This window comes from Dipodomys merriami, unplaced genomic scaffold (assembly GCF_024711535.1).
Source record: "Dipodomys merriami isolate MVZ:Mamm:240054 unplaced genomic scaffold, mDipMer1.0.p SCAF_22, whole genome shotgun sequence".
Classification (NCBI taxonomy): Eukaryota; Metazoa; Chordata; class Mammalia; order Rodentia; family Heteromyidae; genus Dipodomys; species Dipodomys merriami.
The window spans coordinates 9049606-9064821 of record NW_027203604.1 but is presented as its reverse complement, the minus strand read 5'-3'; the positions used below and the strand labels follow the sequence as shown (position 1 = coordinate 9064821).

The following is a 15216-nucleotide window of genomic DNA, read 5'->3' as shown; positions in this document are numbered from 1 at the left end:
CCTGGAGGACCCCAAGAGTGCGGCACTTTAGATACCGAGGCGCTGATCGCGGAACTCTTCCGCCAGGGAGCTAGTCCTCCAGCCCCGGGCCCCGCCCCAGAGGGGGCGGAGTCTGAGGGCGGCTGCACGCGGATACGCGAGGCCGACAGGAGGCGTGGCGTCGTGGGGGCGTGGCCTCCTAGGCGTGGTGCCGTGGGGGCGGCGTCGTGGGGGCGGGCACACAGCCGGGACCGGGCGGCAGGGGCGCGAGCACACGGAGGCCCGCCGAGAGGTGCCCCGGGTGGCCACATCATGGAATCGGGCGGCCACATTATGGACTCGGGCGCCGAAGAGTACGAGCTCAATGGCGAGCTGCACCCAGGCTCGCCCCGCTCCCCTGAGGCCTCGGTAAGACCCCTCCTCCCCCCCCTCGCTTCTCCCCCAGCCACTGCCTGACCTTGGTCGGTACCGCCCTCGCCGGGCCCTGCACCCGCGGCCTCGCCCGCACCTGTGGGCTCTGGGCCGGGTGCGTGCGTGGTCTGCACTGCCGGGTGGCGTCCATCACCGTGCACTGCCCGGGCTAGGTCCCGTTTGTTGTCTGGCTGGGGCGCGACTGGCGGCCCCAGGAGCCATCCCAGCAGGTGAGCAGGGGCCTGGGGGGGAGCTGCCACCCAAGGCTAGGCCAAGCAGTTGTGGGGGCCCCAGACTACGAGGTAGGGGACTGCCGATGTCCCCTTTCTGAGACTCCTGCCGCCTTCCACACCTCTTTTCTAACTTTAAACCTCGGGGTGCTGTCTCCTCCTGCGTGCTCCGGGGAAAGTGGAGAGGAGTTACCTTCCTCTGGGCTACATGCCAGGGGCAGGCAGACAGCTACGTCACTGACCACACAGTCAATGCTGCCCCGATGGGGGAAACCCAGGCTCTGTGCCTCCGCCCCATTCCCTGCCTTTGAGAAGCAGAACACCCCTCTCCCCCGCATTCACAGCCCTGGGGGCTTCCAGCCTAGGAGAGCCTGGGGGCCTAGGAAGGCTGTGGTCATGGGCAGACTCTAAAGGTGGTTCCTGTCCCCCTGTTGGCGGCTCACCCTTGCCCCCATCCAGACCTTCCCTACTTGATGTTTCTCGGAAGGATCCGGACCAGGCCAGAGTCCCATGGCCTGGTGCTGTATCCTAGGACCCAATCCTTAGCACCATCCTGGCATAGCCAGCCAACGACTTGTTGACTTTGGACATTCCTTTTTCGACCCCCAGTGATGAGGGGGTGGAGAGGGTGCCCTGCTGGGATTTTCCCTGCTCCCTTGTGATATGAATCCGACTGGGACAGGCATTCTGTGTAAGTGTTGGTGGGCAGTGCACTGACAGTACCAAAGGGATAGCCATGTTCAGGCAGATTTGTGGGAGAATAGTCCTGGAGTCTCAGGATGAAACGTGATGAAACTGAGGACTGAGAGAAACTTCGGGACTTGTCCATGTGTCAAGACTCTGGGCCCTGACTCTATCAATGTGTAAGCACTTTGGAGCAGGGGACAGGTGGCAGCCCTAGCTGTGTGCCCTTAAGGTGGTCAACTCAGCTCTCTGGACCTTCTATATATTGTCTTAAAAAGGGATAACAATGATCCTTTTGCACCTTCAAAGATGAATGGGAAGTAAATGCAGCAACACAGGTGGCTGAGAAGCTGATTTGAAAGCTGGAGAGTTCTGCTCTCACCCGAGCTTGGCCTTGCCTGGCTGTTTCCCCCCCTCAGCTCTATCTCTGCTTGTCTTATAGGCTGCAGGCTGGGTTGCACTTCTGGAGGGGTCTGGGTGCATTTTGGGCTCTGGAGAGACTGGGTTGAGTACTCGGGGGTCACTATCTTAGATTTGGAAGGGAAACGTAACCTTATCACTGTGCCCCTGATCTACCTTCAGAGAATGGTGAGAGGCACAGCTCAGGCAAATTCCCAAAGGACTGGAGGGCCACTGAGGGTGAGCACAAGGGTCAGGAAGCCTTCTATGGAGGTGGGCTGTTAGCACTGGCCCTAGAGGGCAAGGAGGGGAGTGGACAGGTCTGGTTCTCTGCTATTAGTGGAAGGGCTCTTGCACAAAAGAAATAGCAGGAGCAATGGCCTCAAGGCTAGGTCACTGTGAACATGCAGAACTGGGTAACAGGTGCTGGGGTGGGAGGCCAGAATGCAGAGGAGAGGCCTGAGGGCTCCATGTCATGGAGCCCTGGAGCTTCCTAAGGAGTGGCTGGTCTTACAATCTCTGTTCAATGCCTCATCCCTTTTTCTTCCCTCAGAACCCCACCTTGCTATTTGAGGCACCTCATGGCAGCACTTCATGCCTTATTTTTTCATCTGTGAAATGGGGGTGATAATAATGCTTCCCCCAGTAACAGCCCTGGTGAGAAGCACATGACTGATGTAGAAAATGCTCGGAGCAGGACCTAGCATACAGTGGCAGCAGCTCTCTTCCTGGCTGGCATGGAGCCCCTCTCCTGGTAGTGACATCAGGAAGTGGATTGAAAAGGACAGCACCTTCCCCTTGTGTGGGTTCCCCCCCTCCCAGGGGAGCCTCAGATTTTTGTCTATGAAATGGGGCAGCATTGCTCACTTCCCAGGTGGTTATAGCTCAGAATAGTTGCCACTCTGCCTCCCAGACAGAGGTGCCCTCTAAGGTGGTCTGCTGAGCCCAGGCAGCAGGGAAGCTCCTCTACCTATACTCTACTACCTGCAAGACACCTAGATACCCTCAGATAAGCCCCTGCTAGTGTCTAGAGAATGGGCCATTTTCTTCTTTGAGTCAACTCACTTTGGGCTGGCTGCAGAGGAATAGTAAACAGCAGTTCTAATGTGGAAATACCTCACAGTTTTGTGCTGGATACTGGAGGGTGGTGGTTGGGACACAGCTAGGACACAGCCCTCTAGTGCCAGCTCCACCTTCCTGCCCTTCACAGCCTTCAGGGTAAGGTTCCAGGACCACATCTTGGGCCTCCAGGCCATGGAACTGTGTCTGACACGCCTGCTGATCTGTCAGTCTCGGATGGCCTCAGTGGCTAAGGGAAATTCCTCTTCTCTTTTCTGCTTGCCTGGTACATCTTGAGATGGGCAGGATTTGCATGGTTCTTAGCCAAGTTTAAAGGCAACCCTGGCAGGCCTTGTGGGTCATTCCTGGTCAGTTCCACACCCACAGGAAGTGAGTCTGGCCCAGTCCACTGTCAGCTCAGCTGCTATGGTACCTCACTTCCCACACTTCCTACTGTTTGTTAGGGGCTAGGTTTCCTGTGGGGAATTCGGAGATGGAGCTGCAGACCCCATAGGTTCCACTTTCTGGGTCTGATGGGCAAGCACAGCCTCAGAGGACTTGGCTCCAAATCCAGTTCTGGACCCAAACATTTGTCTTTGTGCCAGACCTGGTCTGGGTGGGGTGCAACAACTCCTTCTCCAAGGCAGATGGGTCAGACAAGGGATACCCAAGGATCAGGCAGGTCCACACTGCCTCCACATTCTTCTGGTGATTGACTGAGCCCAAAGGGCAGTGCCTCTGAACAGGCAAAGCTGGGGTCAGCCAGGATTTATCCAGAAAGATGGTCATCCATGGCAACACCTTTACCCCTTGGACTTGCTCAGCCCAGGAGGACCAGGGTCCAGACTATCCTTTAATGCTGTTTTTATTTGTTACTTCTGAGCTGGTGGGATTATTGCTGGAGTCTGTCACAGTGGACACAGCTAGCATTCTGGATGGAGGAATATCCCAGCCCTGCTGCCTACCAGTGTGCCCAGACTTAAGACCTCTGAGCCTGCCTCGTTATGTCTCTTCCATGTCCCTGTCTGCTCATTTTACAGATGAAGAAACTGAGTCACAGAGCAGTCACCCTACTGTGTGTGGTGGGATTGCAAATGGTAAAGGAGGTATGGAGTGGCACCCACTCTGGGAACACCCTTCCAAAGGTTAGGTAGCTGGCATATATTTCATTTGTAAGCCTGGCCATGGTCCCCTATCCAAGCCTCAGAGGACTAACAGAACCAGATCAGGCTGGACCATGACTTCAGCAGGCCTGGTTCAAATGTCCCAGCTTCCCTGCCTCCCTTTCAGCTGTGGGGTTGGGCGGCCTTGGGAGCACATGGCCAGGCCCCACTTGAGGCTGCAGTCTGACCCAGGCAGCACCTTGCATGATACTCATTCCTCTCTCCAGTGTCCTTCTTCCTGTTTAGAAGAAACAGTCTGGCTTTACTCCCATCTCCCCAGGCTGCTGGGATTTCAGGGAATTCCTGTTAGCCTTGGAGACACATTAACCAGGGTGTTTGTTCCCTTTACTGCCCAGGTCACTATCATAGGCCTGGCAGGGTTTTCCTAGCACGCTCTAGGTACCTGGTCAAGTCCACAGGGCTGACCTGTGGTTGGACTGCCCCAGGCTTCAATCAGGGCCCAGTCCATTTGTGTGCACAACCTGGGACACACATGTGCAGGAGTCACCCTCAAGGTTTAGGACCAGGGTCCCCTGGAGGCCTGATGTGCAGTCCACTTCCCCATCTAGCCACATAGCTTTGGAGCCCATGGTGTGTATTTTAGGGCAGTCATAGACTTGGGGCATCAATCCTAAGGTTTGAATTCTGACCCACTCCTCCCTGGGAAGTTCCCTGGACTTCTGAACCTGCATTTCCTGGTGGATAGAGGTGAAAAGAATGTGGCCTCTCACTTGGTGGGCAGGCAGGGCTCCAGAATATGACCCCAGATGTGCTGATAGGGAGACGGAGGCAGCAGAAGGAGCTGGCTGTCTGGGTCAGACCCAGTTGGTGAAGAGCCAGGGTCTGACCCTATGCGTGACTTCCTTAGCTTCTGGGTCTGGAGCCCTTATCTCATACAGTCTGAATAGGAAGCAGAGGGCTGGATGGGCAGGAAGTGCCCTTCAGCAAGGGGAGTAGTGGATTGAGGCCTCTGCTGGGTCCCAGGCTCTAAGTCATCCCCAGGTATTTGCTTCACAGTCTGTGGCTTGTGAGAGGCTGTTCCATGGAACTAGGAGGACTAGTTATCCTGAGCCTGGAGCAGGGAGAGCTAAATCCCTCAGGTGTCAGTACTCTAGCCCACCTTTATGGGGCCCAAGGGGATGGTGGTGTCAGCCAAAAAGGTTCTTGAGCCCCACAGCCTGAGTTTCAATTCCAGCCCAGTCCTTACTTGTGTGGCCACCTTAAATGAGTACAAGGGTAGCAGGGACACAGGCTCTTGTGTTGGGAGCTGAGAGTTGAGGTGGGAAGTGGGGACACGGGGTTCTACTGCTGATGGTGCTCATTCATAGATCTGACTGTTCCTTGTGACCCTGTGGCCATGAAATTCTTAATCGGTTCAGAAGAGCTAAGAATAAAAAGGAACTCCTCCAGTCAAAGGTGAACATACTTAGCCTGAGGGTATATGCATGTTTATGTGTGGGCGCATGTAGTTTGTATATGCTGTAATGTGTGCATGCGCCTCTGTGGGTGTGTATATGTGAGTTTATGTGAGTCTGTTTGTGTATATGTGTTGTGTTGTGTACATACACATGTACGAGTTGTACAAAATGTGCGTGCATCTTTTGTGTACAAAGAATTGTGCATATGTGTTATATGTGTGTATGTATATACATATGTGTACATATATTATGTGCATATAGTGCATCCACATTTCATATGTATATACATGGGTATGAGACTATGGATGTGTGTGGATATGTGTGCATGCATGCATGTGTGTGTTGGATATAGATGTGGGTATGTGAGCTTTTGTGTGTTTTATTGGTAGTATGCTCATACAGTCTGAATAGTGTATGTGTTGTGTGTACCTATATGGATATGGGACCTCTCCCCAAAATGTAGGAACTCACAGGGTCTGTACCTGTGCCTCCAGGAGGCTGGCTATGACCTTGCCTCCAATTGGATTCAATACCTGGGGGCTACAAAAAAGGGCTGGGCAGCTGGGTGGCTAAGAGAAGTTAGGCTTTGGTGTCTTAAGGACATATTCTGGGTTGGGGACCCAGGTGAGAATTAGGACAGCCTTGAGGGAAGGTACTTGGGCTCTTGTTTAAGAAACTAGGAAGGAAGCTGGGTGCTGGAGTCTCATGCCTGTAATCCTAGCTACTCAGGAGGCTGAGAACTGGGGATCTCAATTGGAAGGCAGCTGGAGCTGGTTGTAGTTAATCTCTAGTTAACCACAGAAAGCCAGAAGTGAGGCTGTGGCTCTAGTGATAGAGTGCTATCCTTGAGCAAAAGGAGCTCAGGACAGTGTGCAGGCCCAGAGTTGGAGCTCCAGGACTCCAAGAAAGAAAGGAAGGATGGAAGAAAGGAAGGGAGTGAGGGAGGGAGGAAGGAAGGAAGGAAGGAAGGAAGGAAGGAAGGAAGGAAGGAAGGAAGGAAGGAAGGGAAAGAAAGAGAGAGGGGGAGGGAGGGAAGGAAAGAAAGAAAAAAGAGAGAAAGGAAGGGAGGGAGGGAGGGAAGGAAGGAGGGAAGGAAAGAGAGAAGAGAAGGAGAAAGAGAAAAAATAGGAAGGAGCTCCTGTCCACTGTAGACCAGTGACCTCTGGATGCACTACACACAGAACATTTGCTGGGGTGTGGCCAGGCGATGACCTTTTGAGGACAGAGTTGAGGATAACTTCTGGGCTATGCAGAGAAAAATAAACATCCTGGGAGGGGCTGTTTTTTCCTGGGAGTGAGCTAGGTTGGGTGCATGGTTGCAGTGACACCAGAGCAGTGCTGGGGATGGGAACTGAAGGGGGTGGCTGGCTTTCTCTGTTTCCATTTTGAGTTCTTACTCAGCAAGCAAGCTCCTCAGAGAACAACTGATAATACCAAAGATAGATGGTTGGAATGTTTTAGTCCAAGTGTAGATACAGAATTCACCTGTATCTCTCCCCCTTCTCCCCCCTCCCCCCCAGCCCTGCCTTAACACACCTGTATCTACCTCCACCACCTCTAAATTCTAGCACTCAAGATGAGGCAGGAGCTTGGATAGTTTAAAGCCAATCCAAGCTACACAGTGAGACCCTGTCTCAAACAATCAAACAAATACAAGCCTTAAAATTTACAATATCATAAAGCAGAATCCTACCTTCTGTTAGTTTGTTGCTGCCGCCTCTCATGCATCTTTCATGAGATTGGAAACAAGATCTCCTGGACAGCCCCAGGAGACTGGCTCCCCAGCCACTGCCTCAAACCCAATGCCTGAGCTCTAGAAGCTGCAGTGCAGTGTGGGTAGGCTCTGCAGTACAAGGGGCCAGGGGGCCAGAGCTGAGAGTGGTGGGATTTTCCTGGGTGCCTAGGAAGGGGCCTAAATGGGGTAGTTTGAGAGGGTTGACTGGCTCACGGAAAGGAAGCTGGCTGTGCAGAGGTATCTTGAAATGAAAGCAAGTGATCTGGGCAGGAAGGGTTCCTGTCCCACAGCATCCTAGACAGGGCCTCAGAACATGAGCATACCTGGAAACAGAAGGGCATTTGGGGTAGAAGGGCTCTGAAGGCCTCTCTTGACTGGCTGTGTAGAGAGGTGAGAGAGTGATCCAGGAAATAGCCTCTAGGCCTTGGAAGGGGCTGGGATCACCCCCCAAACAGAGTAGAAGGTTCTTACCAAGTGATACTCACCCTGCAAGAAGAGATCAGAACTTCTGTCTCTCTACAATTACTATGGAAACTCGGGGAGCAATTAAGCACTACTGTATGCAGGATATTCAGGCCTCTGTGTGCTAGGAGAATTCTTGGTGCGCACACGGGTGAGCAGCTTGTGGCTGGGCAGGGTGGCCAAGTCATCCTGGAGGGCATTGCTGAAGGACTCCACTAGGTCACCAAGGCAGAATTGACCTTTAGCCCTCACCAGCCAAGGGTGTATTTTAGGCTTGGACCAGTAGACTCTCTGTGGGAGCAGAACAAACTGTTACCCACCTGTCACTTCCATTTGCAGCACCAGGAAGAAGCCAGACCCTAAGGGGAAGGAAGGCCCAGGTCTCAGGACAAGGATGCGCACCTGCCTCCCCACCAGCAGTAGGACAAAGGCTTATGCATTTTCCACCTGTGTTCTCCAGTTGCAATTTTGTTTCCTTATCACCTAGAAAGGTTTTGTAGAGGCTGCATAATTAGCACTGTCCTGGGCTGTATTTATATGGTTCTGTATCCATCTGCATTCTCCCCAAGCCCCATTCTACCCCCTGCCCTACTGACTTTCCCCTTCCCACAGCCTTCCCGCTGGGGCTTGAGGAACCGGCTCCTCAATGTGAACCATTACGCCAACAAGAAGAGTGCAGCCGAGAGCATGCTGGATGTTGCGCTGCTGATGGCCAATGCGTCCCAGCTGAAGGCCGTGGTGGAGCAGGGCCCTGCCTTTGACTTCTTTGTGCCCCTAGTGGTCCTCATCTCCGTCTCCCTGGTGCTGCAGATCTGCGTGGGTGTGCTGCTCATCTTCCTCGGTAGGAACCTGGTATCTCCTTACGTGGCTCCCCACCCCCACATGCCCACCACCTGCCTCACTCTGCTCCCTCAGAACTGAGAGGGCCCACCTCTTCTCAGCCAGGCCTGTAGTTCAGGATGTGGCTTCTTCCTCTCCATATCATATACAAAGTAGGGGCAGAGACATGTGCCTGGTTCTTTGGGGCCTCTGCCAGCCAGCCCTCACAGCCCTAGCTTGGGGCCAGCCTCTGGGAACAACAGTCCAGTGGTAAAGAGCAGTCCAGTTATGCAGGAGGTTAGGGGATGATGGGCCAGGAAGTGAGGATGAGCCCTTAGGCCAGGAGATGAGGATGTCCATGGCATCCTTGACCTCTGTCCAGGGGGGACATCCTCAACAAAGCAGCAGGATGCCACATCCCTGTTGCTTTGCTTCTTGGCTGTGTGTGCTGGGGAAAGTGAGTGGCCCTTTTGGGACCTCAGTTTCTCAATCTGTGCAATGAGGATAATGGTTGCACCTGGGGGAGAGAGGGTCTGTGGATTAAGTGCTCTCATCTGACTTGATAGCCATGAGCAACATGACTTAGGCTCATCACCTAGGCTTCAGTTCTTCATGGAGTGTGTGGGGAAGGGTTGCTATAGAAGATGAGAACACCCAAGCTAGGGTTTTGGCAACAAGTGAACTCTGGGGAAAAATACTCTTACCCTAAATCTGGCTGCGGTCCATAATGTCCACTCAACACAGTCCCCAGTCTAAGCCGCCCTGAGCACTATCCCCTTTCTCTCTCCCACAGTCAAGTATGATCTTAACAACCCAGACAAGCATGCCAAGCTGGACTTCCTGAACAACCTAGCCACGGGCCTGGTATTCATCATTGTGGTGGTCAACATCTTCATCACAGCCTTTGGGGTCCAAAAGCCCATGATAGATATGGCACCCCAGCAATAGAGAATCCAGGTAAGCTGGGAAGGGAATATGGGACCCACTATTTGCCACCACCTGGGAGGCTTCTAGGGTGTTTAAGCCTCCAGCTAGCTCTCCCTGAGCCCTTTCTTGGGACAGAGCACCCTTGTTCATAGTCACATGATCCCTGCTTGGCACTGCCAGGCTCTCCATATGGATTGCCCGGGGTTCAGTGGGATGTTGAGGAAACACATGCTTTTTATTTTTTATTTTTATTTTTTAATGGTGTTGAGGAAATCCAGGGCCTCCCACATGCTAGGCAAATGGTATATTACTAAGCTCTATCCTCAGCTTTGGAATCTCCATTTAAACATCTGGAAAGCTTGTATGAGAATGAAATTTCTGGGCTGGGAAAGTGGCTCAGTGGTAGAGCGCTTGCCTTGCATGCCTGAGGCCCTGGGTTCAGGCCCCACAACTGGACACAAAAAAAAGAAAAAGAAAAGAAAATGAAATTTCTTTTTTTAAATTTTTTTATTGTGATTAAGTGATTACATAAATTTCACAGATTTCATAGTATTGTGAGATAGTGATACTTAGTTAAAGCCACAAACACATTCTAACCTTCATAGGGCAAATTGTCATTATCGTGGTCTCTAAAGTTTATGACTTCTGTGAGCTTTGACAATACAGCTATTTCTTCCACATTTCTTGAAAATGAAATTTTTTAATTAGAGGTGGTGGTACACACCTATAGTTTCACCATGCAGGAAGTTTAGGTAAAAGGATTCGGAGTGAGAGGTCACCCTAGGCTGCTTGGGATATAATAAGATGCTATCTCAAAGGAAGGAAGGGAAGGATAAAAGTAAAGCAGGAGGAAGAAAGGGTGAGAAGGAAAAGAATGAAAGAAAAGAGGGAGGAGGGAAGAAGAAGAAGGGAGGAGAAGGAAGGAAGGAAGGAAGGAAGGAAGGAAGGAAGGAAGGAAGGAAGGAAGGAAGGAAGGAAGGAAGGAAGGAAGGCAGGCAGGCAGGCAGGCAGGCAGCCACCCAGCCAGCCACCCAGCCAGCCACCCAGCCACCCAGCCACTCAGCCACTCAGCCACTCAGCCACCCAGCCAGCCAGCCAGCCAGCCCGCCCGCCATGAATTTCTGATATATCTTGAGAACAGGGACAGAGGCTCTGCTTGTTTTATATGACCTCTCACCTGAGCAAGTGGTCTTCCCCACTCTGGAAAGGATAGAATTTTGAAGTCTAATACTCCATCTGTTCATCCTTTGCCCCAAGGGTCTGCATCACTCCTGCTTCTCCTTGAGGAGCCCCATAAACATGCTCAGCCGTACCCACTGTTCCTGCTCAGAGTGATTGCTCACTTGAAGATGCTCAGCCTGGGAACAGGCTGAATAGAGAGGTCTGGGTGACTCAGGCTAAGGCCACCCATACTACAGGCCATGTGGCTGTGGTCTGGGGCCATGCGTGCTGTAATCCATGTAAGTGAGGCTGGGGCTGCCTGACATACTACCCTAGTGCTCTGATCCAGAGCCTGAGGCTCTCTTGCTAGCCAAGGATCTGGATGGCTCACATGGTGTCTGATTCCCAGCTCAGCCAGTACTCAGGTTTGTAGTCAGCTATCCTCCCACAGAGTCTCTGGATGTCAGCCTGTGTCTCATGCCTGTCAGGGTGAAGCTACCTACTGTGTGGCCTGACACAGTTCTTGGCTCTTCCTTAAGCATTGGTCCTGTGCTAGCCAGGCCCCAACTTTTCTGCTGGGGCCTACTGGCTCACAGACATTATCCTACTGGCCTTTTCCCTCTATTGGTGCCCTCAGGGCTGTCCCCAGAGACCCCAAGTCCAGAGTCACTGTATATACTGCTACTTGAAGGTACCAGAATAGAGGTCACTGCTGCCTGGCCCTGGTGTCCATACTGGGCCATGCCTTTAAATCTTGACAGAGATGCAGGGATGGTGTATTTCAGAGAATGAGCTAAGGGCCTAGAGAGCCTTGCAGACTCATTCAGGTCAGACAGGTCTTTTGTACTTCTCAGTCTTAGGGTCCAAGTATCTGAGTGGCTGGTCACCTGGATGGACTCAGGGCCTCCACCGGCTTGGGACATTGTTGGCTGGGCCAGCCAGCCCTCACACCTCTTCTCTCTTCTTTCCAGAACCTTGAATGCCATCTGTCCCGCAGCCCAGCCCCCAGAAACTGCGAGTCCTGAAGTTACTCCAACTCCCATTGGGCCAAAGCCCAAGCTGGCCTTTGCTGGGCCATGTCCTGAGACACGCTGATTGTGACTGACCATGGGAGGCCCTTCCCTGTGTGTGTGGGGCTGAATGTGAGCCCAGAAGGTCAGAACTGGACAGACCCAGAGACTAGTATCCAGAAAAGGTCACATCCCACCAAAGGACACACATCTGATCTGCATGGGCCAGATCAGGGGTCTGCTTTGGCCTCTGTCTCAGGATATTCCAGAAGGACTAGAACTTGGCCCTCCCTTTGCCAAAGCACCAGCATCCCCACGTCCTGTGAGGCCTGCCCAGGCCACCCTGGTGACTGCTGCACTGGCTTCTGCCACTTTCTAACCCAGGGACACTGGACAGCCAGCATTGACCATCAGCCTCTGGCTCCCTCTTCAGTACCTGGGCTTGGTGGTCACCAAGAAGCAGCCTCAGACCCTACCCACACCCTCCACCAGCAGTGATCAGGCAGAGCCCCAGTCCCCCTCCTAGGGGTCCAGGCCTCTACTTTTCTAATCAGGAATGACAATAAAGCTCATATGCCTCCCTGCATCACTGTCCCCTCCCTGCAGGACCATCAGCATGTAGTTCCAGCTAGGGCTGCCTTCCCTGGCACTGTTGAGCTGAGCATGTTCCAGCATCTCTCAGGGTGAGAATTGGAGGCAGAGAGGCTGGGATCTCAGAGACTCGAGAAGGGGTGGCCTGCGCCATATAGCTACCTAAAACATTTGTTAAGTCACTTTGGTGCCTTTGGAATTCTGGTGCTGGACTCTGACTGTTCTCCCCCCAGGGAGCTGGAGAAGAGGAGTATGCATCATGAGCCTGGGAACAGACGTGCCCTTACCTCAGTTGCCGCCCATGTCCTCAGTCACATGTGCAATGGCCTGCTGTCTGCTCCTTGCCAAGTTCTAGCACTCACTGTTCCCCATGGGTCTGCATTATTCTAGGTCCTGGAAGCCTCTCTGCTTCAAGTCTATCCTTTGGCCTGCATTGGTGTTCAGCACTGCTCCGTTCCTGGGAGTAGGAGGAAACCCAGGAGCATGGCCTAGACACAGAGCCACCTTCAGGGGCCCTACGCCCAGTAGGAATCAACTTCCAGGCCACCATTGTCCCTGGATCCCAGACCTTGCTGCCCACCTTGGTCTCCCAATAGCACCTTCTAGCCACATCTCTCCACACATTCCCTCTGGCAGAGGCAATCTTCTGCATTCTGCTGTGTGGTGTCCACACCTAGTCCCTTCCAAATGAGGTTTCTGGACATCTGCCACTGGTCTCAAGCAGCCTTCTCAAGCCACAGGATGAGAAATGAGGGCTTCCCTTGAGACCACTGCCCATCTCTCCCTCACCCATCAGAGCAGTGAGCCTGGAGTGACTCTTAAAATCTGAGGCCTTAAAATGGTCACAAATTCTGGGCACCAGTGGCTCACACCTGTAATCCTAGTTACTCATGGGAGATCTGAGGTTCACAATTCAAAGCCAGCCCAAGCAGGAAAGTCCATGAGACTCTTATCTCCATGTAACCACCAGAAAACTGGAAGTGGCACTGTGGCTCAAGTGGTAGAGCACTTATCTTGAGCTGAAGAGCTGAGGGGCAGTGCCCAGGCCCAGAGTTCAAGCACCATGTCTGGCAACAACAATAACAAAAAAAGATGGTCACAAATATGGCTGACCTATCAGGTTCCTAAAGTGGTGGATGAGCAGATGTTATTATGCATGAAACTGAATGCTTTAAAGATGTTCCAGGGAAAAACCTGGACATAGTGTTGTATGCCTGTTGTTCTACCAAAAGGCAAGAGGATCACTTGAGTGTGAGTGTTCTCGGCCAGCCTGGACAACATAGAATGCAATGCTCTCAGAACAGAAAACAAAACAAAAACCTTCAAGAAAAACAAAGGGTGAGGAAATGAGTGAAAAGAGATGCTGATAACCATAGAAAATAGGGTCTCGCTTGCTGTTCCTCCTTTTGGGAGGAAGTGAGCCATGAAAAGTAGTCTGTGCAGTGTGTTCCAAGATAAGCCAAACTGAAAAGAAACAAACAAAAAACAACCTCCCCTCCCCACACACACACACAAAAATCTGGGCCAGGTGGGTACAGGTGGCTCACACCTGTAATTCTAACTATTTAACTAGTTAGAAGGCTGAGATCTGGTTTGAAGCCAGCCCAGGGAAAGAAAGTGTGAGACTCTTCTCTCCAATTAACCACTAAAGAGCCAAAATTAGAGCTGTGGCTCAGTGGCCAAAGAGACAGGCAGAGTTGGCTGCACACTGTGGAAGGAGCCAGCACCACTCAGTGCCCAGGCCTAGCTCAGGGCCACCCTACCACCAGGGTCCCTGGTTTAGACTGACCATTGGCCACCTGTGTGTCAACAGCCGGATGTTGGCCAACCTGTGGCTTAGTTCCTCCTTTACCATGGGGGGAACTCATTCTGCTGGGCTGAAGTGGGCACCAAAGTACTCTCTGCAGTGAGGCCTATCTGGCTGTCAACAAGCCTGGAGCCTGGTAATTGAGGCAAGATGAGCCTGCCAAGGTGAGGGGAGCCCCCAGAGAGACAGGAGGGGTAGTCACTACGTAGTAGGTGGGGAAGAATGTTCTAGGCAGAGAGTCAGCCTGGGCATGAGCCCTGATGTTGGTAGTCAGTGAGGTGGGGAGGCTGTGGTAGGTGGGGATGGTTCTGGCTAAGATTGGCCATGAAGGCCTGAGTGAGACAGGTTTGTTTTCTTTTACCTTTTTACTGTACTAGGGATTTGATTATGTGGACAGATAGACAGGTTGGTGGATGGTTAAATGGGTGGGTAGAAGAGTGATAGATCATGAGAGCCATGGTATAGTTAAGTGTCCTCCCAAAGTCCATGTCTTAAAGGCTTCATACCTAGGGTGGCACTATTGGGACATGGTAGAACCTGTAAGTGTAGCCTATGTAGAGTTTTTAGGTCATTAGGAGTGTAGTTTTGAAGAGGATTATAGGACCCCAACCTATTCTTTGTTCTCTCTTTTTGTTCCCTGGCTCCTCAGATGAGCATCCATTCTATGATGTGCTGCCTTTCCAGAGGCCCAAAGTAACAGAACCAATAAATCATGGACTAGAACCTCCAACATTGAAAGCTAAAATAAACCTTTTCTCTTTTTAAGTTAATTGTCTTGGGTATTTTGTTACAGTGTCATAAAGTTGATTAACATATTAGATGTGAATGATAGATGATGGACTGATAGATGGATAATAGGTAATAGATAAATCATCAGTTTATTAATAATGATAGATAGATATGGCTGGATAAACAGATGTCAGGCTCAATGAGTTATCCCAAAGCCTTCCCTGGGAAGTATCTTTGGTGGGGAAGTGGCTCTGGGCCATCTTAGAGCCACCTTAGGCCCTCATTTATTTTCCATGGCTTAGGTGCCCTGGGCTTGCCCTCAAACACTGAGTTTTTCCTGTCAGACTGCATACTTCAGATTGTCTTCTAAGCCTTGGATCTGCAGGCTGTCCCCAGGTCCTCAAAGGATCTGGTGTGTTGAGAAGTTATCCCTTTGAGGTTGGATCCAAGGTCCAACACCCACCATGCCCAGCCCCCCAGACTGTATTTCCAAAGGCCTTTTCTCTCCCCAACTTTAATAGGGTGAAATTCCTCTTTTTCTCATGGTATTGATCTTGACATTTAGGGGACCCAATGCTTTCATGTTTTATTTTTTTCTCCTTATTCACAGAGGCATATTTGGGAGGAATGTG

General features: G+C 51.9%; 1 protein-coding gene across 2 annotated transcripts; it reads left to right on the top strand.

Moving 5' to 3' along the window:
• The first annotated feature begins 217 nt into the window (after positions 1-217).
• On the top strand, positions 218-14620 carry Ninj1 (ninjurin 1). 2 transcript variants are annotated; one of them, XM_070033294.1, is made up of 4 exons: positions 218-387; positions 8153-8381; positions 9153-9316; positions 14505-14620. In XM_070033294.1, exons 1-3 carry the CDS (start codon positions 292-294, stop codon positions 9305-9307), a joined length of 480 nt encoding a protein of 159 aa, XP_069889395.1. In that variant the 5' UTR covers positions 218-291; the 3' UTR covers positions 9308-9316; positions 14505-14620. The 2 variants fall into 2 exon arrangements, with proteins under 2 accessions (XP_069889395.1, XP_069889394.1); XM_070033293.1 differs by having other exon boundaries at positions 11419-14620.
• Positions 14621-15216: the final 596 nt, after the last annotated feature.